The 22,166-nt window shown below is 38.5% G+C and overlaps 1 protein-coding gene across 4 annotated transcripts in view; it reads left to right on the top strand.

Annotated features, from left to right (window-relative positions):
• Nucleotides 1-22,166, top strand: part of KIT (KIT proto-oncogene, receptor tyrosine kinase) — an 84,793-nt gene that overhangs the window by 41,467 nt on the left and 21,160 nt on the right. For 2 of the 4 annotated variants that reach the window (XM_082390125.1, XM_082390123.1), the window contains exons 4-7: nucleotides 591-727; nucleotides 6,946-7,114; nucleotides 11,008-11,197; nucleotides 13,618-13,733. In XM_082390125.1, the coding sequence (XP_082246251.1) occupies nucleotides 591-727; nucleotides 6,946-7,114; nucleotides 11,008-11,197; nucleotides 13,618-13,733 (612 nt within the window). Of the gene's footprint in view, nucleotides 1-590; nucleotides 728-6,942; nucleotides 7,115-11,007; nucleotides 11,198-13,617; nucleotides 13,734-22,166 lie in introns of all 4 variants that reach the window. The other 2 variants (XM_082390124.1, XM_082390122.1) reach the window with 1 other exon arrangement.

The raw sequence follows: 22,166 nt of genomic DNA, 5'->3' as shown, positions 1-22,166 counted from the left end.
GGGCCTCTCACTATTGTGGCCTCTCTTGTTGCGGAGCACAGGCTCCAGACGCACAGGCTCAGTAGTTGTGGCTCACGGGCCTAGTTGCTCCGTGGCATGTGGGATCTTCCCAGACCAGGGCTCGAACCCGTGTCCCCTGCATTAGCAGGCAGATTCTCAACCACTGCGCCACAAGGGAAGCCCTAAGACGTTATTTTTACAGCGCATGGGAAAGATGCCTGTTTGGTTAAAAGAATATAATTAGTTGTTGGTCACATTCTCATGAAACCATCAAGTCAAATAAAGTGAAGGCAGCTTCACTGTGCCAGGGCTTCTACCTATTTCAAAATAGCATTGATCAGGATTATTATAATCTCAAAGTAGACAGTCTATCTTTTTCACTCGGTGTTAATGAAGTTACTTGAGGGATGTACAATTTAATTGCTGATGTCTTCAAATATACAAGTAATACAGATCGGTTAGTACCATACCTTATATCTTATTTAAAAGACCACAAAGTGAGCTGGGGACAGCTGAGGAAAAATGGTAAGTTAAAACGTTATGCTATACTACAGCCAGTTATTTGAGGGCCATGTTTCGTTTTATTCTAGCCATCAGAGCTGTGCCTGTTGTGTCTGTGTCCAAAGCCAGCTATCTTCTCAGGCAAGGGGAAGAATTTGCAGTGATGTGCTTGATAAAAGACGTGTCTAGCTCTGTGGACTCAATGTGGATAAGGGAAAACAGCCAGGTGAGTGGATTGTTTTCTCCATTTGCCTCAATGTATCATTCTCTCTGTGTGGGAGAGTTGAAGGTTTTTCTTTAAAAGAGTCTTTTTTAAAAAATTTATTTTCTTGAAGTAGAGTTGAGTTACAATGTTGTGTTAATTTCTGCTGTACAGCAAAGTGATTCAGTTATACATACATGTACATTCTTTTACATATTCTAGAGAAGTCTGTTAATTGTCCTGGGGATGGCTCAGCTGGTGTGTCTGTCAGGGGTGGAACTGTCTAGAGTGTGTACAGACGTGTACTTACCCCTTTCATTGCACCATATGTAGATGTGTACATTCATTATGAGTAACAAAGAAATGTCATTTTGTAAATTTATTTTGAGAAAGTCGTAGAGAAAACTTCAGACTTGTTATTACTCCATGCTGTTTCTTTGAATGACTTTCGTGGGGGAAAAAAAAAATTAATGGTTCAGTGAGTAACTACCTTGATTTTTAAAGCTACTATGGCAACTATTCAGGCCAGATTATTTAAAATATGGGGGAAAGTTGCCAATTTTTTTCCTTCCATATTAACAACGTAAGTCAATGGTCTCAGATGTTAGCCAAGAAGCCCTTCCCTGTGCCACGGAGAGGCCTGTCGATTTGAGAGATTTCTTTTTGTATGGATCAGATTTCCTCCTTTGAGGCTGCTTACCCGAGGTCAGGTTGCTAATGGTTTTCTATTTGTTTTAGTCGCTATTAATAAAACGGTTGTCATCAATCTGAAACATTTGGACATGTTTAGGTTATCATTCATTTAACAAATGCATATTGAATGTCTACTGTATGTCAGATACCGTGTTAGGCATATCTTAAAATTAAATAACTTTTAGCCAGTTATATTTGAAGGTTTTTCTCCCTCTCTACTACTCGTATTAATTACAAGGTCTTTAAAATGTCCAGTTTCCCTAATATTTTGCCTTAAGATTCCCATTGACTGAGTTTTTAATAATTTTTGTTTGAATGATCTTGGCCAACTGGTTAATTTGCTATCGTGGTAGTTTTTCTTTAGTACACACGTGCGTGTTACATTGGAAGAAAGGAAGTACTGTCTTTTCATCCTCCTCTTCCTCTTCTTCCGCCTCATGCTCTGTATTCAACATTGGCTGTTTCATGCCTGTTTAGAGAATCCTTTGCTAAACAAGTAACTATGGTGATTAGCATAATGCAAACCATTATGATGGCGTTCGTGTAGACCTGTGATGGATGACACCTTGCTAAGTGAAGCCTGCCATTAACAGGAGAGTGGAACCAATGAGTCAGAGAAACAAGTCCTATCATAAAACCAATAGCTTACATATGAATTTTTGACTAACCTTATAGAACACAGTCCCATATTAATTGCCTTTCTATGATCCTTGATTTCAGATGAGAGAACAATTTACGGTGTGTGTAACTGAGCCTCTACATAACTTGAAAATTAGCCTTTTTGAGATGAGAATTAAATTGCCCCAGGCAGTTTTGTTCTGAACCACTTTTTCCCAGGAGTCCTGCATGCCATTCCCAATTAATCCACTGGCGCTGGTAGATAAGCCTGCAGTGTTGGGAACTCTTTGGGGAAATCCCAGTGAGCACCTCCAAGGGTTAAGGAAAAGCAAATCACGTGCAAACAATATGTAATGTGTGACTTGCAGATGGGGCTCATGGCTGTATGCCAGGGTTCATCCATGAATCTTTTATTGATATCCTTTGGCTTAATTTGGAATACCTAGCACTGTTATAGCACTATCAAATTCTTTTAAAAATCCGTAGTATTTGATCTGGATCATTTAGAATAAGTTAAACTCACAATGAAATTTAGGGTAAAACAACTGTTGTAGTATTTTTGCAACTGTTTGTTTTAAAACGTAAGAGAGTCTTGGAGTTTATTCAACACTGTGAATCTTGGTTAGCTTTTCTAAGGTTTCCAAACCCTCATATTTTTGCTTGCTTTTATTATGATCTTTGACAGTATCCTAAATTATGGCCTTCGGGTTTGGGTGTTGATGTTGTATCAATTATTAACAAACTATTCCTTCTAGCACCAATGTATTCATTGTCCTGTTTAGCTCCCTAAACAGGGACTCCTGGGCTCTTGCAGGAACTAGAAGGAAGATAACCAGGAATCTAGAATATAGTCTTGTGACCTGTCCATTGTCACTCTGCCTTTGCCGAGGAGAAGTCTGTAATATGATGGACTGGAAAAGGCGAGAGAAAAATGTCACTTGCCCTTTGTCTCTTCTTAACAATTACTCTCAGGCAGGAAAATGTCAGCTTTCTGCCAATTATTAGAAGAATCTCTTAGAAGGGATTATCTTCAAACTGACATAGTGCTCCAAACCGGAAAGGCCTTTAAAGACCTTTATTCTCTCATTGCCTTTTAGAAACAAAAGCTGAGACCATAGTGGCATCCTTGACTTGGCCAAGATCTCACAGTTAGTTAACCAAGCAGGTTTCTCTTCTTTTTAATTCCAAAACATTCAACTTTGGCAGTCAGCTTTTATGTATGCTTATCTTAGTGAAAAGAAATTTCCAAAAATATAATAACATCAGAAAAAAGAAATAGCTATAATTCTACCACTGTACATTAGCAGCGCTGTGCAATAGAAATAGAATGTGAGCCTCCTATGTAATTTAAAATTTTCTAGTAGGCACATGACAGAGTAAAAAAAAAAAAAGTAAAATTGATTTTAATGTATTTTATTTAACGCAATATATCCAAAATATTTTATCATATAATTAATATTAAAAAAATTTTTTTAAACATCTTTATTGGAGTATAATTGCTTTACAATGGTGTGTTAGTTTCTGCTTTATAACAAAGTGAATCAGTTATACATATACATATGTTCCTGTATCTCTTCCCTCTTGCGTCTCCCTCCCTCCCACCCTCCCTATCCCACCCCTTTAGGTGGTCACAGAGCACTGAGCTGATCTCCCTGTGCTATGCGGCTGCTTCCCACTAGCTATCTATTTTACGTTTGATAGTGCATATATGTCCATGCCACTCTTTCACTTTGTCACAGCTTACCCTTCCCCTTCCCCATATCCTCAAGTCCATTCTCTAGTAGGTCTGCGTCTTTATTCCCGTCTTGCCCCTAGCTTCTTCATGACCATTTTTTTTTCTTAGATTCCATATATGTGTGTTAGCATATGGTATTTGTTTTTCTCTTTCTGACTTACTTCACTCTGTATGACAGACTCTAGGTCCATCCACCTCACTACAAATAATTCGATTTTGTTTTTTTTATGGCTGAGTAATATTCCATTGTATGTATGTGCCACATCTTCTTTATCCATTCATCTGTTGATGGACACTTAGGTTGCTTCCATGTCCTGGCTATTGTAAATAGAGCTGCAATGAACATTGTGGTACATGACCCTTTTTGAATTATGGTTTTCTCAGTGTATATGCCCAGTAGTGGGATTGCTGGGTCATATGGTAGTTCTATTTTTAGTTTTTTAAGGAACCTCCATACTGTTCTCCATAGTGGCTGTATCAATTTACATTCCCACCAACAGTGCAAGAGGGTTCCCTTTTCTCCACACCCTCTCCAGCATTTATTGTTTGTAGATTTTTTGATGATGGCCATTCTGACCGGTGTGAGATGATACCTCATTGTAGTTTTGATTTGCATTTCTCTAATGATTAATGATGTTGAGCATCCTTTCATGTGTTGGCAATCTGTATATCTTCTTTGGAGAAATGTCTATTTAGCTCTTCTGCCCATTTTTGGATTGGGTTGTTTGTTTTTTTGATATTGAGCTGCATGAGTTGCTTGTAAATTTTGGAGATTAATCCTTTGTCAGTCGCTTCATTTGCAAATATTTTCTCCCATTCTGAGGGTTGTCATTTCGTCTTGTTTATGGTTTCCTTTGCTGTGCAAAAGCTTTTAAGTTTCATTAGGTCCCATTTGTTTATTTTTGTTTTTATTTCCATTTCTCTAGGAGGTGGGTCAAAAAGGATCTTGCTGTGATTTATGTCATAGAGTGTTCTCCTTATGTTTTCCTCTAAGAGTTTGATAGTGTCTGGCCTTACATTTGGGTCTTTAATCCATTTTGAGTTTATTTTTGTGTATGGTGTTAGGGAGTGTTCTAATTTCATTCTTTTACATGCAGCTGTCCAGTTTTCCCAGCGCCACTTATTGACGAGGCTGTCTTTTCTCCACTGTATATTCTTGCCTCCTTTATCAAAGATAAGGTGACCAAATGTGCGTGGGTTTATCTCTGGGCTTTCTATCTTGTTCCATTGATCTATATTTCCGTTTTTGTGCCAGTACCATACTGTCTTGATTACCGTAACTTTGTAGTATATAGTCTGAAGTCAGGGAGCCTGATTCCTCCAGCTCCGTTTTTCTTTCTCAAGATTGCTTTGGCTATTCAGGGTCTTTTGTGTTTCCATACAAACTGTGAAATTTTTTGTTCTAGTTCTGTGAAAAATGCCAGTGGTAGTTTGATAGGGATTGCATTGAATCTGTAGATTGCTTTGGGTAGTAGAGTCAGTTTCACAATGTTGATTCTTCCAATCCAAGAACATGGTATATCTCTCCATCTATTTGTATCATCTTTAATTTCTTTCATCAGTGTCTTATAATTTTCTGCATACAGGTCTTTTGTCTCCTTAGGTAGGTTTATTCCTAGATATTTTATCCTTTTTGTTGCAGTGGTAAATGGGAGTGTTTTCTTAATTTCACTTTCAGATTTTTCATCATTAGTGTATAGGAATGCTAGAGATTTCTGCATTAATTTTGTATCCTGCTACTTTACCAAATTCATAACATAAAAATTATTGATGGGATATTTTACACTACTTTTTTCATATTAAGTCTTTAAAATCTGGGGCATATTTTATATTTACAACACAACTCAATTTGGACCTACTACATTTCAAGTGCTCAGTAGTCTCAAGTGGTTAGTCGTTATAAATGCTATATTACCCACATTTTTTTTCATGTTTATTTTCTCTCTCCCCTCATGCATATGTATTAACACATGGTTGCTGTCTTAAGGTACACTCATTTTATGCTTTTTACATAAAAGAAGCATTTTTCTTATTTTCCCGTATTCATAATTTTGATACCTGGTATACATTTAGGTCATCTCCAATTTTTCACTGCAGTAAATATCTTGGAGCTTTTGTTTTCTATTGAGTTGTTTCCTTGAGATAAATTTGCTGGAGTTGCTCAGTGGTCTGAACATGCTTCCAAGTTGCTTTCCAGAAGGACTGTTCGGATTTACAGTACTGTCAGAATGGTCTAATGCTAATAGGTTCACGATAGCCTGGCCAGGGAATCACCCTTGATCTTGTTCCATGTCAATATCAGCTCCTGTTTATTTTCTTTTTTAGTTGCTTCCCTCCCCCCATTGTAATAGGAATGTGTTCATGTTACAGAAAATTTGGAAGATGCAGAAAGCTCTATGCTATTCCTTTTAATCTTTTCAGAGAGTGGTTATCGTTTATATTATGGTTGTTTCCCCATGACGTTTTCCATACAAGAAATCTCTCCATGTCTTATCTGCAGATAAATATTAACAGTGGGATGGTGATATCACACGAGTAAATGCACAACCTTTTCTCTTCAGCTCATGTGTAAATAATTTGGGATTTTGTCTTATATGTCTTATATACTTTGGAACTCCCTTTAATACTTGCCAAAATTCTGCTGGGTAAGAACTATAGGATGAATTTTCGAGTTAGTCTTAGACACTGTAAGTCTATTTTTATTCATGAAAATAATATAAATGTTAATAAAATAGAACGATTGTTACTAGTGATGTGTTTTCTTTCAAACACTGGGATGTAGAATAGAAAAAAATATATACAACAGGAAATATTGATAGGATATAAATATGCTGACTTGTAAAAAATATCAGTATCCTGTATTATTTCTTATATAAGAACTTTTAAAATTTGGCACTGTTAAAAAATATTTAGCACTGCAGAGAATTTGGAATTACGTATGCTGTGGTTATTAAGAAATGAATTTTCATGTTTTTCCAATCATTAATAATGACTATCTTTCAATATAATCCTGTAATATGAAGTATTCCAATGACAGACTTGTCATGATGTTTTATTATACTTACTTAACTAGTGTATAATGAATGCTAATACGGAGAAGTTAATTGCTGCTATTTTTAACTTATCTAGGAAAGATCCTGCATATAAATTTTATGGTAATCTTTGATTTTTTTCCCTCCCCTTCTGAAACCAGCAGACTAAAGAACAGGTGAAGAGGAATAGCTGGCATCAGGGTGACTTCAATTTTCTCCGTCAGGAAAGATTGACTATCAGCTCAGCAAGAGTTAATGATTCTGGCGTGTTCATGTGTTATGCCAATAATACTTTTGGATCAGCAAATGTCACAACAACCTTAGAAGTAGTAGGTAAATATCTCTGGGAATGGATAAATTACTGGCATAGTGAATGAAGAAATTACTAGATAGTTTCCTTTTTACGTTAATGGAATGTTGAACAGATTCTTAGGGTTTTTATAATTACTGAATGAATGGATGAATATATGAAAGAAAATGATCTTTGTAGCCTCTTCCAACTAGAGCACAAAAGCAAATTCTACCAATTTAATAGAGGCAAGTGGAAAGTTGTAACTGTGAAGCTGTTTGAACATGTCATTCTCTGCTTACCTCCCCTACCTCAACAAATAAAATGTAGGTTGAGCCTTTCCAGAAACTCTAGTCCTTGCTGAATGACTTGAGTTTGGAAATGGATGGAGACTTTTGTCTGTGTAGGAAGGCATATGCTTAGAGCTTAATGTATTTCTCTGAATCTTTTGGTGAGGGTCCTCAGCCTTTTGGTTTATCGTTTTACGATTCATGGGCTCTAGTCACCCTTTGTAGCAGAAAGGACTGAATTGGCTTCTCCTCCTCAGTACACCCCTGACCTCACCCTGTCATCCAGCCTTATAGGCTGCAGCATAAACCTTCAGGAAGGCAGCCCACCAGGCATGGGTCATTGATTCTACAGAGCATAAACTGAAATATGTAACCTGTGCCCTAACCCCATCATATCTGGTATACACAACTGGTTTAGTCTTCCGTGCTTTAGAAATCTTACTGAATATTTATTTCCCAAGCATCTACTTAATGAGATCAGAGTGTGGTATTTTAAATTACTGAAAATAATAATAATTTAAAAATTACTTTGTTTACACTTTTCTTGTCTTTTGAGTAGTTTGCATTTAATCTATTTTCTTGTCTTTTTAATGCAACCATATTCTCAGTGCTTGACTTTGATTAAGTACTTGTAGGGTGGTGAAATTCATCATAAGCAATAATAAAATGATGTGATACTTGTTTTCATTTCTCTCCTTTCCCCCATATTTCTTCAATAATTTATGTACCAATGTTAGAGGTCTGCGATTTATCCCACAATAATCTCATATGATTTTGGCGTTTCTGCCCATGTTGTAATGGAAAGTATCTCACCAGACTGAACGTGAAAAAGACACTTTACTTGCAATTACAGAGCCAGCCCAGAGAAAGGGTACTACTCTGTCCCTAAACGTGATCGTGAACCATTTATTAATTTGAATAAAAGGCTATGCTTTTAAAATATTAAACTCCATAAGTGCTAATTTGCTAAGTTGATTAGGGAGCATGTTGATATATCAGCTTCAGCTCCAGAAAGCAATTAGTAGGGATGTTTGGAGCTTATTGTTGTATGTAATCAGATTTTTAAAATCCATTCACCAATTTCCAAGAATATAACTGTGTAACTGGAAAGACTTGAGGCTGTGAAACCTGAATCTGGCTTTGTACTGTTTCAGGAGTGGGTTGGGATGGGATGAACAGTAAGAGACAAAGAGAAAAGTAATTTCTTTAGGGGCTGGGAGTAGGATTTGGACACAAGACTTCGGGGTGGCCCCAAGCTGGTTTTGAGTTGGAGCTCTGTCACTTAACTTTCAAATGCACCCCACTTTAACTCTGCCTGCATTTTCTCTTCCGAGAAACATAGCCTTTAACTCCCAAGGCTGTGGAGGGAGAAAGGCCATATATTTTGCAGATGTGCTTGGCACAGTGTTTGCACTTGATTAAATGTTAATGTCTCATCAATTTCTTAAATCATCCTCTGTAACAACCCAGGTGGGGTTCTTTGAGTCTAATAATTCTTACACTTCATGAATTTGAAGCTGTGTCCTATTATAGGACATAAAACTATATTGAGCAAACTGGACTATAGAAAACTCAGGAGAACTTTAGTATTTTGTACATGATGATAGGGAGAGAAATCAGTGGAAATATTCTTGTCTATGGTGTTTGAATATTTTGCATTGTGTGATATCTTTGAATTTATGACCTTGAGTACCTGTAAATTTAATGTAACATTCAGACAAAACATTTATTTCCTCAAAATTAATCTAAATTAGCTTAAAGAATGGCAGGGGTGTACCATTTATGATTCCAGTATTAGAACAAGGTGGTGTTCTCATTTCATTTGGATGATTTTTGATTTTCACCTGAAAAATATTTTTTCCATTGATACAAAGGACAGTTTGACTCCATTTTTTTATTCTGAATCTGTAGGAAACTAAAGGAGAGTTAAATACTCTAATGTCAACCTCATGTGGGCCATCAATATATTTAACCAAACAGTGCCAAAGACAATGGCACTGTTTGGGTAAATGATAATATAAAATGCTATAATTAATTTTCAAATTTTGAAAAATAAATAGAAGATTAAAGCTCTTCCATAATTCCACTAACTTGATATAACCATTTTTAGGATTTGGTATATGGTTATATTTTTATGTGCAACAGGATTTTAACTATACATACAATTTTATGTTCTCTCTCTTTCTCACTTAAAGTACGTGGAGACTTTAGGCTGTGCTACAGTAAAGAGACCAGCCTTGGCTTCTTACAGACCTGTATTCACATGTAGGCTCTGCTTTGGGTAGCCAGCTATATGGCTTTCCAGGACTTGATTTCTTTTTCATCTATAATTAAGGGTTACAAGCGTTCTCTTTCAGTATTGTTATAAGTTAAATGTTTGTCATAATTATTAAATAAAGTGTATGCTAAAGAACTTAAGGCAGTTCTTGGCACATAATAAGCATTCCATAAATGGACGCTATAACTATGATATTGGCAGTTATTTTATGATGGTCTTTTTCAAGCTCTTCCTTGTATTATTATTATTATTATTATTATTATATAATAATTTCTAAGGGCTGCTTTATTTACTTAACCAGTTCTCTATTTTCTCATTTTTAAAATTATTATGACTAGTGTAAATAGCACTTCTTTTTGCACGTAGCCATCTACCTCACTAAGAAGAGTTCTTGGATTAAATTGAAAAATAGATAATTTTTTTAAATCTATATTGCTAAATGCTTTCCAAAAGAGTTGTGCCCATGTACAAAGTGTAATTCAGTGTGCTACTTTAATTACACTTGCAAAATTATTGAGTTTATTTCAGATTAGTTTTGCTATTTTTCCATAGAGTGGATATACATTATTTTTTAACAGCTTTATTGAAGTTTTGCTATTTTTAATATGTGAAAAGGGACACCTTATTTAAATTAGTAGTTTATTTTTCCTTCTATATTTTCATGTCCTCTTTTTCCTATTACCTTAATTAATTTTCCTATATATAGATATTTTTTGAAAATGTTTATGTATTCAGATTTGTCTTTTATGATTTTTATTTCTTTGGTTGCTTCTAAAAAGCCTAGAAAACTCCCCTCGCCCTCCCCTCCACAAAGTTTGATAGAAGTAAATTCTGTTGTTTAGTTAAAAATATGGTTTAATTATTAAAATGCTGTCCTTGATTCATTTGTGATATATATGATAAGATCTAAGTTTATTTTTCTCTAAATACTAAATGACATTCTTGCAACATTTTTATTAAATATTGGGGCTCTCTTCCCCTTCTTGATTTATGACATCTTCTTATCACATATACAATTATATTGGATCTGGGTATGGGCTAACTATTTAGTCCAAATACTTTTTAGCCTAATAAACATCAGGACTGGTAGTTCTAGAAGATTTATAAGATGGTGATAGATGTTTAACAGACTTGCTTAAGAGACAGAGATAAGAGAATAAACATTTCCAACGTGTGTCCTTTCTCACTTTATGACCATGATTCTCCAAGAGCAAAATAAAATGTAAAATGGCTAGTCAAAATTCTTACTTGTCATTGCCAATTAATACTGGAAATCAGTCAATATCTTTATAATCCAAAGATGAAGTTTTGTTATTTGTCAAGATTTTGGGGATAACAGTTTCTTTCTGTCTCATTCTGCTGTGATTAGATAAAGGATTCATTAATATCTTCCCTATGATGAATACAACAGTATTTGTAAACGATGGCGAGAATGTGGATCTGGTTGTTGAGTATGAGGCATATCCCAAACCTGAACACCGACAGTGGATATATATGAACAGAACTTCCACTGACAAGTGGGAAGATTACCCCAAGTCTGAGAATGAAAGTAACATCAGGTAAGAAAAGGGCCTTGTTTGGGGAATTACACGTTCCTCCCACCCCATCGCCTTGGCTTACTGGATCCTATTTCTGTGACCCGTCAATGTATGAGAGGACAGCTGATACAGAAGGAAGTTTGGGGCTGCTTCCTGAGTCTTCATCATTTCATTTTGCTGTGTGTTGAGAGCACACAGAAAAGTCCACGCGTCAGTTTTCTTGTTTGTAAATTGGAGGATAGTTCTCTCCTAGAGTTCTGAGGATAGTTCAAAGCAGTGACTAGCATATACTAGGGGCACATTAAATAATTTTCTTCAGAGAAAGAGAAATGTTAGTGCCTTTAATCATTTTTTTAAAACTGTAAGAAAACTAAGAATCATTAAGCATCTTTGGGCCAGGCAGTGAACCCAAGTTTCTTTTACATCAGACCTCTCTCTGTCTTTTTTTTTAAAATTTTTAGTTACTTACTTACTTACTTACTTACTTACTTATTTATTTATGGCTGTGTTGGGTCTTCGTTGCTGCGCGCAGGCTTTCTCTAGTTGCCGTGAGCGGGGGCTACTTTTTGTTGCAGTGCATGGGCTTCTCATTGTCATGGCTTCTCTTGTTGAGGAGCACGGGCTCTAGGCGCACGGGCTTCACTAGTTGTGTCACATGGGCTCCGTAGTTGTGGCTCGCGGGCTCTAGAGTGCAGGCTCAGTAGTTGCGGTGCACAGGCTTAGTTGCTCTGCGGCATGTGGGATCTTCCTGGACCAGGGCTCGAACCCGTGTCCCCTGCATTGGCAGGCGGATTCTTAACCACTGCACCACCAGGGAAGCCCCAGACCTCTCATTTGATCCTCAAAACATTTATAATAAAAACACTAGCAATAGTGACACTCCATGTAAGCTGTGTGTGCTTTTTTCCTGCCATGTGCTGTTCAAAGTCCCTCATGTACATTAACTCAATAATTTTGGTCCTCACAAATCCGATGAGGAGGCACTCTTACTTCCCTTCTTTCTATAGAAGAGGAATCTGAGACCTAGATGGGTTAATTTGACCAAGAGCCCACGGCTGATAAGAGGTAGGTGCCTAGATAGAGTTAGTATTTTTTCCTAGTCAGGAGCTCTTGGCTGTTGTAAGAGTGTGGATAAGAAAGGATGCTGTCCTGGGCCTCGGTCTAAGGGTTGGAGGGAAGAGGATGGATTGGGAGGTGTCCGGGCTTCCTCCTTAAAGGTGATCGGAGGGGTAGGAAAGAGGCAGGAGCTGAAGATGCTCTCAGGAGTCTGGTTGTGGCAGCCAGGTTGGATGGTAAGAGGCAATAGTATTTGAGGGGGAGGGGAGAGGGAGGGGGCAAAGGCAGTGAGCTCAGCTTGGGGTTTGTTGAATTTGAGGTTGACTGTGGGATCTTGAGCGGGGATGTTCAGGTAGAATGTATCGTAGGTCAGGTTCCCTGGATGCAGCGCCTACGGGAGGGATTCACAGGCAAGGTCTTCATTAAAGGAGAGAGAGCCGTGGCGGGGAGTTGGGGGGAACAGGGTAGAGAGGGGAAAGGAGAGAAGAAAGGGTGTGGGTGAGCCACAGTCCGGTCCCAGGGACACTCTGGACGGGGGTGGTGGTGGGACGTGAGCATAGGTCTGTAGAGGAAGAAGGCATAGGACAGGGAGGTCTGGACTAGAGGTCAGGATTTGAAAGTTGTGAGCAGACAGTAAGTAGTTCGGGGGAGCGTGGATTGCCCAGGGAGCACGTGCAGTGTGAGAGGAGAGACTGAACCAGCCACCGCGTGTCGAGTCGGTTGTGGTGGTCAAGGGGCGCCCTGGGCGCTCCATCCACGCTGGAGCCCGTGTCAGTAATGCCCCTGATGGTGGTACTGCGTGCTCAGTTATCACAGCCATCTATGATGTCCTTGCTGTGAAACAGAAGGTCGAATAGCACATGCTGCAGAGGACACTGGGAAGAAGCAGCGGGGGGGTAGGAGGAAAGCCAGGAGACGGTGGTGTCACAAGAAGGAAGGTGAGGGCAGCGGTATTGACCTTGCTGTGTGACCCTGAAGCATCTGCATGGAGATGCCTGCCAGCCTGGCGTTTTGCCAGGCAGGTGCTGCTAAAGCAGGGCGGGCGAGTTCAGGGCACTGATGAGAGGGAGGTTGAACAGAGGACCAGGGCAGAGAAGGATGCGGCCGTGGGGACAGCTCAGGAAGAGGAAGAGGCTGCCATCTCTGTGAGGTTGCCTTTATGCCGAGAGAGCCTTTCCCCACTCTGTATTCTCACACGCCAGGCATCTGTCCCAAATGAAATATGTGTGTGTGTTCGTGTTTGTTCATGTGGATCTTGTTAATACTGAATTAAGTGGGGCATATTTTTCCAAAATAAGCATGTATTTCCAGGTAGAAACTGATAAAGCCACATGCTTCGAGGCAGGCCGTCCACAGGTGACTGATGGGTTGTCCTTTCTTTGTAGATATGTAAGTGAACTTCATCTAACCAGATTAAAAGGGACCGAAGGAGGCACTTACACATTTCTCGTGTCCAATTCTGATGCGAATTCTTCCGTGACATTTAATGTTTACGTGAACAGTGAGTAGAACGAATGGCTCCTTATCTTTTTATTTTTTTATTCTTTTAAGTTGTGGCTAGTGTTTGTAACAGCTGCTGCACTGAGTTCATTGTGTACTGGGTCAATAACGTTTCATGATAATTTGACCTTAACAAAGACCTCGTGGTTTGGTGGTTGGAAGACTGTGTACAGAAACCAATTCCTTGTCTACATACATTTCACTGACCACATGACCTTGTAGCTGGCGCTCAGATGCTGGGTGCTGCCTTTGAAGTCAACAGAGGAGTCAAAGAAGTTAAAAATAGCAAACAGTTTGAGGGAGAATGTATTCTTACTGATTGTTGAAATGGGGAGGTGGAGGTTGAATAGGAGCTAGATGATGGTATTAGGTGGGAAAGAAGTGCTATCAAGCCCTGACAAACAGTTTCTCGTTACAACGCTTTCTCTTTCGGGGTTGGGGTATTCTTTGTGTGAGATGAATGCAGTATCGATCAGCCCAGTGGGTCCCTACTGCGTATCGTGTGGAGACTGTGGGAGAAGGGAGCAGGTGGTTTGGGGTGGGAGGGTGGCAGTGGACCTGGGAACCTGAACACCTGAGCCCTGTGTGGCCCACATCGCACAATGTCTTGGGGCAGCTTCTGTGCACAAAGGCTGATGCCTGGGGCTGTGCCCACCAGCTGGGGCTTCTGCCAAGTGTAGGGCCTGCTCTTGGCTCTGCTCTGGGGCCACCTGCATTTCCCAGGAAGGGTGACAGGTGCCTGCCACACCACACCAGCCAGGGGACCAGAGGCAGGAGGCCTCCAAAGACACGGAATCCCAAGGGACCGGCCCACAAAATGACCATCGGGAATTAGCCATCCTGGGCATGGCGGGGGGTGAGGGTGGGGAGGGCGTGAGGAGACAACCTGGAACAGTCCCTAGAGAACAGCTTAGTAACAGTTTGTGTGTGTTGGGCTGCAGGATGGGAGCCAATTCCCTGTCCTCCAGGAGCTTATCACTTGCTGCATAGAGTGATTTTCCATCGTTACTTCACTGATGCAGCCACTCACTAGAGTGGTGGCGAGCGTGATCCCTTTACAAATGAAGACAGGAAGCAGCTAGCAAGTGACACTCAAGACAGGTTTTTGATTGCTTATCTGGAGTCTTTCGTCAATTCCAGCATTTCCAAAATCGTATTTCCTGAACAAGGTGTTAACATGTATTTAGATAAAGAGCGTCACATCTGCATAAACATTTTTCTTAACTGCGGACCTTCTCAGCATGCTTCATATGCTAACGCGTATTTTGCCTGCCCAGGAGGAGGTATGGGAATGAGCATGCACCTCACATTTGTATGACCACAGAACTCTCCTTTTCCAAGGGAAACGTGTTAATTAACATCTCAGTTCCTGGGAACAGTTTTGATTATATGGTATCTCATTGGCCTGCAATTCAGATATCTCTAGATTAATTCAGATGTTCATCAGAAGAGTTTAGTGTATTACACATGGGCAAAACTACCTGCTTACCGTTCAAGTAATTGAAGAGATGATTGCAGGTAAATCAATATCCTTGCAAGCATCGTCTCTGTACTGTCCATACAAAACTTTATTTAGGGTGTTCTAGGGCAGTGCTCCTCAAACTGTCTGTGGTAAAGGACCTTTTGTATTTTTAATTTCCAATTCCTTCTGGATCAATACTTCTTATAAAATACAGAAAGAACCAGTCACTAGGAAAGTGAGATGGAAAAGAACAAAGATATATAAAATCCCAGGAATGGATTTTTTTATTATTAGATTCAACAGATACAATTAAGTCAAATTGCTCCTTCTAAATGCTTAGTCTCGGTTTCTATGCTTAGGTCCTGTGGACCAGTACCAGTAGATCATGGACATGGCCTACCCGAGAGGCCTCACTTTGAGAAGCTTAGTAGTTGGGAATTTTATAAAATTGTGTCATTTGCATTTCTCTTTCCCTGGCTTCAAGGTCCAGGGTGCATTAAGATCTGTCTCTTTCCCCCTTTTTCCTGCTTCCGTTTGCCAGTGTGTGTGGTCTGCCAGTCAGTCATGAGTCACTGACCTTAGAAAGACATCTCTGAAGTCACCCTTACTTTTCTCAGGGTGACAAAATTGCTACCGTTTTACTTACCAGCGTAATTTGCCATCCGATAGGATTGCTGTTAATGACCTCTGCTGGTGAATTCACGCCTGTTTGAAACTAGAGAGGAAATGGCCTGAACTGTCCCAAATGATCCTTTCTTGGATTCCCTGTTAGTGCAGGAGGCCTTTTCTATTGTATATTCTGGGGCCCGGGTCACAAATACCTCCCAGCACGTACTGAGCTCCTGCTTCATGGCACTGGGCACACGGATGAGGGTGTGTAGTGTCTGCCCTCGTAGGTTAAGCTCTTCAGGGAGTCTCTGCATTGATGTCAGTTTATTACAAACACTAAGCTGACTATAAAGGCATTTGTTTCACTTACCTAACACGCTGGATTTCTTGATCTCCAAATGCTTCGACAGAGGTAGCATTTTTGTGTGAATCTTTTATCTGTTTCTTATGAAGTATGTCCCAATTGCTCTTCACAGATATAGTTAGCTAATTTCTTTGTTAACTTTATTTTTTGGATTGAAAAAAAAATTCTAGTTGATGTATCATGGGGCAAGATTTTTTTTTTAATGTTAAATTTAAAATCAAAAGCTAAAAATAGTTTTAAAATTTAAACTTGGACCAGTTGTGTCTATTTTGACATACCATTTTAGCTGAGCCAAATACATATGCAGATCTGCTGCATGTTTTATTCTGTAAATAAGCTTAACCCCAAGGGTGAAAGGAATTGTGCTCTGCAAAAACTAGAATGAATAAAAATCAGAATAATAAATGCATGCTATTAGTGTAGAAATTCAGGCTACTTTCACTCAGGATGGGGATGCATAATTGCTTAATAGATTCAGCTATGAGAAATGCTCAGGAAGATCCTTGATTTTGAATAGTTAAATGTTTGGTGGTTGAAGAATCCATTTGTTTTGAAAATTCCATGTGTAGGTTTGAGGATATTGTGCGTGTGTGTGTTTGTGTTTTAATCACTTATGTGGGAGCCTTTAAGAGAAAAATATGTACATGTTAAACTTGAAAATGTTTTAATACTGTTTTAACTTCTCTAACAAGCCATGATTTACATGGGTCTGGTAAGTAGGCTCACTGACATTAAAGGTGGTTTATAATGGCCAAAAAATGAAACAAAAAAATCAGTGATTCTTTGCATTGAACTTGCATTACTATAATTACTCTTGACTTGCTTATTGAAGATGTATACAGAAATCAGATTCTTAGTTCTAAAAAGAAGTTTGATATCTTCAGTGAAAATGGCCATTTGCTTCCCTTTCAGATCAAAATTGGGAGGAAAATAGAGTTCTAAGAACTATAAAACTACTCATAAGTGCTTTCTTAATAGGCACTACTCTTTCCAAAATTCCTGCAAATGTTAGAAAAAGTGATATCACCAAGATTCTGTAGGTAGCCTGTGATAATGGATTAGAAACCTATGGTCTCTTTGGTTATGATAAATGTCATGCAGTAAAGGTTTTTATCAGATCCAGGACAAATAAAAGGCCAAACACGTATTTTAACCCTGATTTTCCACTTGGCTCCTCTCTCTCTCCTCTAACACACACACACACACACACACACACACACACACACACACACACACACTCACACTCACAGACACATACCACATTTTCTTTCCTCATTCATCCACTGAAAGAAATTTAGGTTGTTTCCATACCTCGGCTGTTGTGAATGTTACTGCAGTGAACGTGGGAGTACTGATATCCTTCGAGATAATAGTTTTGTTTCCTTTGAATTTATACCCAGAAGTAGGATTGATGGATCACATGGTAGTTCTATTTCTCGAGAAACGTCCATACTGTTTTCCATAATGGTTACACCAATTTACATTCCCACCAACAGGATACAAGAGTTCTCTTTCTCCACATCGTCGCCAACACTTGTTTTCTTTTGTCTTTTCGATAATAGCCATGCCGTCAGGTGTGAGGAGATATCTCATTATGGTTTTGATTGGCCAGTAACTTAAAATGACACTAGTAGCATTATAAAATGTTATCTGGTAGCATTTCCAGATCAGTATTATGAATTTAAAATTTGTAACAAATGATAATCCGGAAGCCATAAATAGATCCCTCTCCAATCTCAAAGGTCTATCCTTTAATGACAGACCTATCAGTTGAGTGAGAGTATGGTGGTACTCAGCTCGTGGTACAGGAAGGCCATCAGGACAAGTAAGGTCTAGAGAATGAAAGGGCTTGCCTTTCATCTTTGGGATTACACGGAACACACGTAATGTTAAGCTCGATTGGATATCCAAACAACTGCTGAACTCTACACCAAATTAATTCTCAAAATCACCGATTTCCCTCCATTTATGGCAGAGTGTTAACGGGGTTGAAACAATTTAAGGAAATGCTAAATAATGTATTATTTCTAAACCACGGCATCATATAATTAACATCCTGTCTGGTGTAAGCGATTATTTATAGATCATACAATATACCCAAACAGTCAAAGTAATAAATCATCCAGAATGAGGCTTCTTCATGGGAATGTTTCCCTTTGACCACATCTACAGAATCTGAGCTGCTTTTTATGTATTTTTTATTTTTGGTCATAGTTAAATCCAGTTATGGATAGCTAAACTATCCTTCTTCCAGGGAGAAGCCATCCTAAGTGCAACACTGTGCAAATAAAGCACATGCGCAACCCACTATTTGCCGTAGGTGAGGGTAGACCTAACAGGACAGCCGTGTAGCTAGATGGCTTTGGACAGTCTGCCAGCCAGCCATCTGGGTCATCCACTTGGCTGGAAGTTTCAGTGACTTTATCCAGGGTAAAATAATACCCGTGGTGGCCGTGCCAGTTTGGGGCACCTTTCCAGATCCTCATGAGTCAAGAGAACAAAGTTACTAGGACTTCGCCTTTTGGGAAGGTGGAAATGTTTTCCTACGTCTTAACCTGTTAGCCTTTCTATTTCCATTTTTTAAAGATGATAGGGCCTTCCAAACATTTGGGTGTCCAAACCATACGTGCGTTAGAGGCTAAAATTTTAAGACTTAACTGCTAACACACTTATCAAGTTTTACTTGAGAAGCTTTGTTGTTCAGTGTTTTTCTGTTTTTTCTTTTCTTTTTTCCTACTCGGTGGATTCTATTAGACCTACTCCTATACTAAATTACTGGAATTCTTCAACATTAAATAAAGCTAGTGCTAAATAGACCTCCTTTCTCTGATTTATTTACTTGCTTTTGAGAGTTTGCTGTAAGGCTACCACAGTAACCAGAATGTAGCCTGGTTTGTGCAAACATCTGTATACGTGTGTTTTTAGATTAAAACAATTTTTTCTTATTATAAAAATGTTATGTGAAGGATAGGATAACTTGAAAATACAAATAGGCAAAAATAAGAATCAAACAAGTTTTAATTGTACCTTTTGAAGTTTATTTACATGTTATGGATTACCAGTGCTAATATATCTCTTATATATATCTTTACAGACCATTTTTAAAACCTTGTTTAATCTCAAATGAGCGACCTCAGCTAAGTGCCTGGAAGTTGATAAGGTTAACATCTGTCATCTTTCGTGCTCCTATGTCTCAAACATATGTCACGGAAGATACACTGTGCTGGCTTGCAGGACAGTTCCAAATTAAGGAATAATTTTCAGATCTTCTTAGGAGTTAATCTATGTAAAAATAGTTTCTTATCTTTCTACATTAATTTTTGTATAGGTAATTTGAGATACTTGACAGTATCTGAAGTCTCTTTTTATTTTCTTTTCCTGAACTTGAAATGAGTTTTTGTTCTTAAATTGCTTGGGAGTTATGAGTGTTGTTTTTGATGTGACACTTTAATATCTCCTTCTCCTTATGAAGAAGATCTCTGTGGATGCAAGAATTGCTATAGACATTTAAATTGGAAGAAAAAAGGAATATCATGGCAACCTACTTTAGAGTTTGATTCTCTTAATATTTTGACAAAATTTAGGAAATGTGTTGGTATCATTTTTCTTTCATGTCTCATTAGAAAGTTGGTCTGGTGGGGTCTGTTGGTAATTTGGAGATCTGTTGAAACGCTGAACCAGTTGGAGGAAAGGGTAACCCATCTAGATCATTAGGCCCTTTTTTGGTGTGGTCTGGCCATTATTTCATGTTTATGGTGGAAAAGCAGGAGAAGAGGTTTAGGTTTGGAACCATGTAAGCTTCAGCTAGAATTGACCCTGGACTTGGGATTTACTTTTGTAAAAATAACATGAGTAGTCCCTTTCATATTAGTGGAACTTCTGCTCTATGGAAATTTCCTTCCCAGTTGAGCCACATGTGTTCTTACATCAAATTAGCCCCCTTCAGTTACAAATGTATACAGCGTCATCTATAATGTAGTGGAAATTTAAATTAATCCAAGAATGGGTACATAATCTTTCCATGGGCATTGTGTCAGTAACCCTTCTCTTCCACTTCTGAATTATGTGGCAAATTCAATTCACTACTCATACAGAGTAGAAAAATAGCACTTTATCACATGCCTGCCCTCCTTGGCAGCAGGGAGGGTTGCATTGTGATATGTGTACACATCCCCCCTCCCTGTCCAGGTCACCCAGCGATGGTGCTCCTGTAAATTGGGCGCAGTGATTCTGGCTGAGGAAGGCTTTCTCCAAGTAGTTTCCTCATTTTTTTTAAAGCTAACTTTCAGGATAGGGAGACCTTTTTTGATGGCTGTTTAGAATAAGGATTGGCAAACTATATAGCCCTCTGGCCAGATTTGACAAGTATCCTGTTTTTGAATGGCCCATAAGCTGAGAATTTCTTTCTTTCTTTCTTTGAGGTGGCCGGTGGGTGGTAGGAATGGTTGGAAAAAAAAAAAAACCAGAAGATTTGTGAGATGTGAAAATAAAAGTCAAATTTCAGTGTGTGTGAGTAAAATCTTATTGGAACACAGCCTTGCACATTTGCTTACACGTCTATGGCTATGTTTGTGGCAGAATCGAGTATTTGTGAGAGACCTATGGCCTCTAAAATGTAAAATATTTACTGTTTCACCTATTACATTAAAAGTTTGCATACCTTTCATTTAGGACATCACTTCAGTAGGAGAATGATTTTTTTTTTTTTTTTAAATGATAGACACTCTGCTAAACAGAACTGGATGTAGGACACTATAGTTGAAGTTTTGTTTCGTTTGTTAAACAAATTTCTATTAAAGTACCCATACACCAGTTGCTGGATATCTTTAAGAATGTATAAAACAAAATGTATTTTCTTTAATTTTTTTTTTTATTGAAGTATAATTGATTTACAATGTTGTGTTTCTGGTGTACAGCAAAGTGATTGAGTTGTGCATACATATATAGTACGTATATTCTTCTTCGTATTCTTTTCCATTATGGTTTATTACAAGATATTGAATATAGTTCCCTTATAGGACCTTGTTGTTTATCCATTTTATATATAATAGTTTGTATCCAAAATGTATTTTCAAAATATCTGTTCTGGGGATTTTTTTTTTAAGTATTAAAAAAGTATGATATTCCTTTTATAAGTAAAAGTTAACCTGAGTTTTTTTAATACTTCTATTTTAGTTGATTTAAATTCCTTTATTATAACGATATTATGGCAGGAATGTAGATTTGACTCAGAGCCAAACCAGGAGAGTGACAAATTGCTAGCAAGCATTGCTGTATTGCCATTAAATATCATGGGACCTACAATTGTAAAAACATACTCAACCATAAGATCCCTCTTCATTTTGTCTTTTGTTGTATGGACACTTAAGTCTGTGTTCTTTGCTGATTAGAGAGTGTGGGCAGATGCGCATTTGTAGCGGGAGTTGGTGGAGGTAGTTAAGTTGAGCCAAGAACTATACTCAGTGCTTCCCACCCCCCCCCCACCCCACCTCTTGTTATCTGTGCTGTGTTCTTTAAAATTCGATTTGTTCTTGCCTTCCATATGGACATGATGTTGGTGAAAAGGAATATTTTGTAAGATCACATATCTGTGGGGTAAGTCAGCAAATGGTTGGGATTTTTAATTGTGTGAGCAGTAAATTCTCAGAAGAGTTATAAGCACTCTGAAATCTGCCTACGAGCTGATCAGTGTTGTCGGAGACGCCAGATGACTGAGGTCCACAATGCTTTGAAAGGAGACAAGGCTAATTTTTATCTCCACGGGAAATACATAGCTTATACACCTCTTAGGCTTATCTAAACCTCCAACTTGGGAGGAATTAAGGAATGTGTCATTTGGTATACTGCTGATTGCAGAATATCTAAGAAAACACAGCTCAGATTTAACCTGGAGAATTGCAGGGAGTTATGTGTCTTTAAAAGCAAAATGTATATTTAATGCCTTAGACGGTGCGTTGAGGCACTTACAAAATGCAGATGAGCCCAGATTTTCATTTTTA

This window comes from Balaenoptera borealis (assembly GCF_965194805.1).
Source record: "Balaenoptera borealis genome assembly, chromosome: 4".
Taxonomy (NCBI): Eukaryota; Metazoa; Chordata; class Mammalia; order Artiodactyla; family Balaenopteridae; genus Balaenoptera; species Balaenoptera borealis.
The sequence above is the reverse complement of the archived record's forward strand: the minus strand, read 5'-3'. Positions and strand labels throughout refer to the sequence as shown.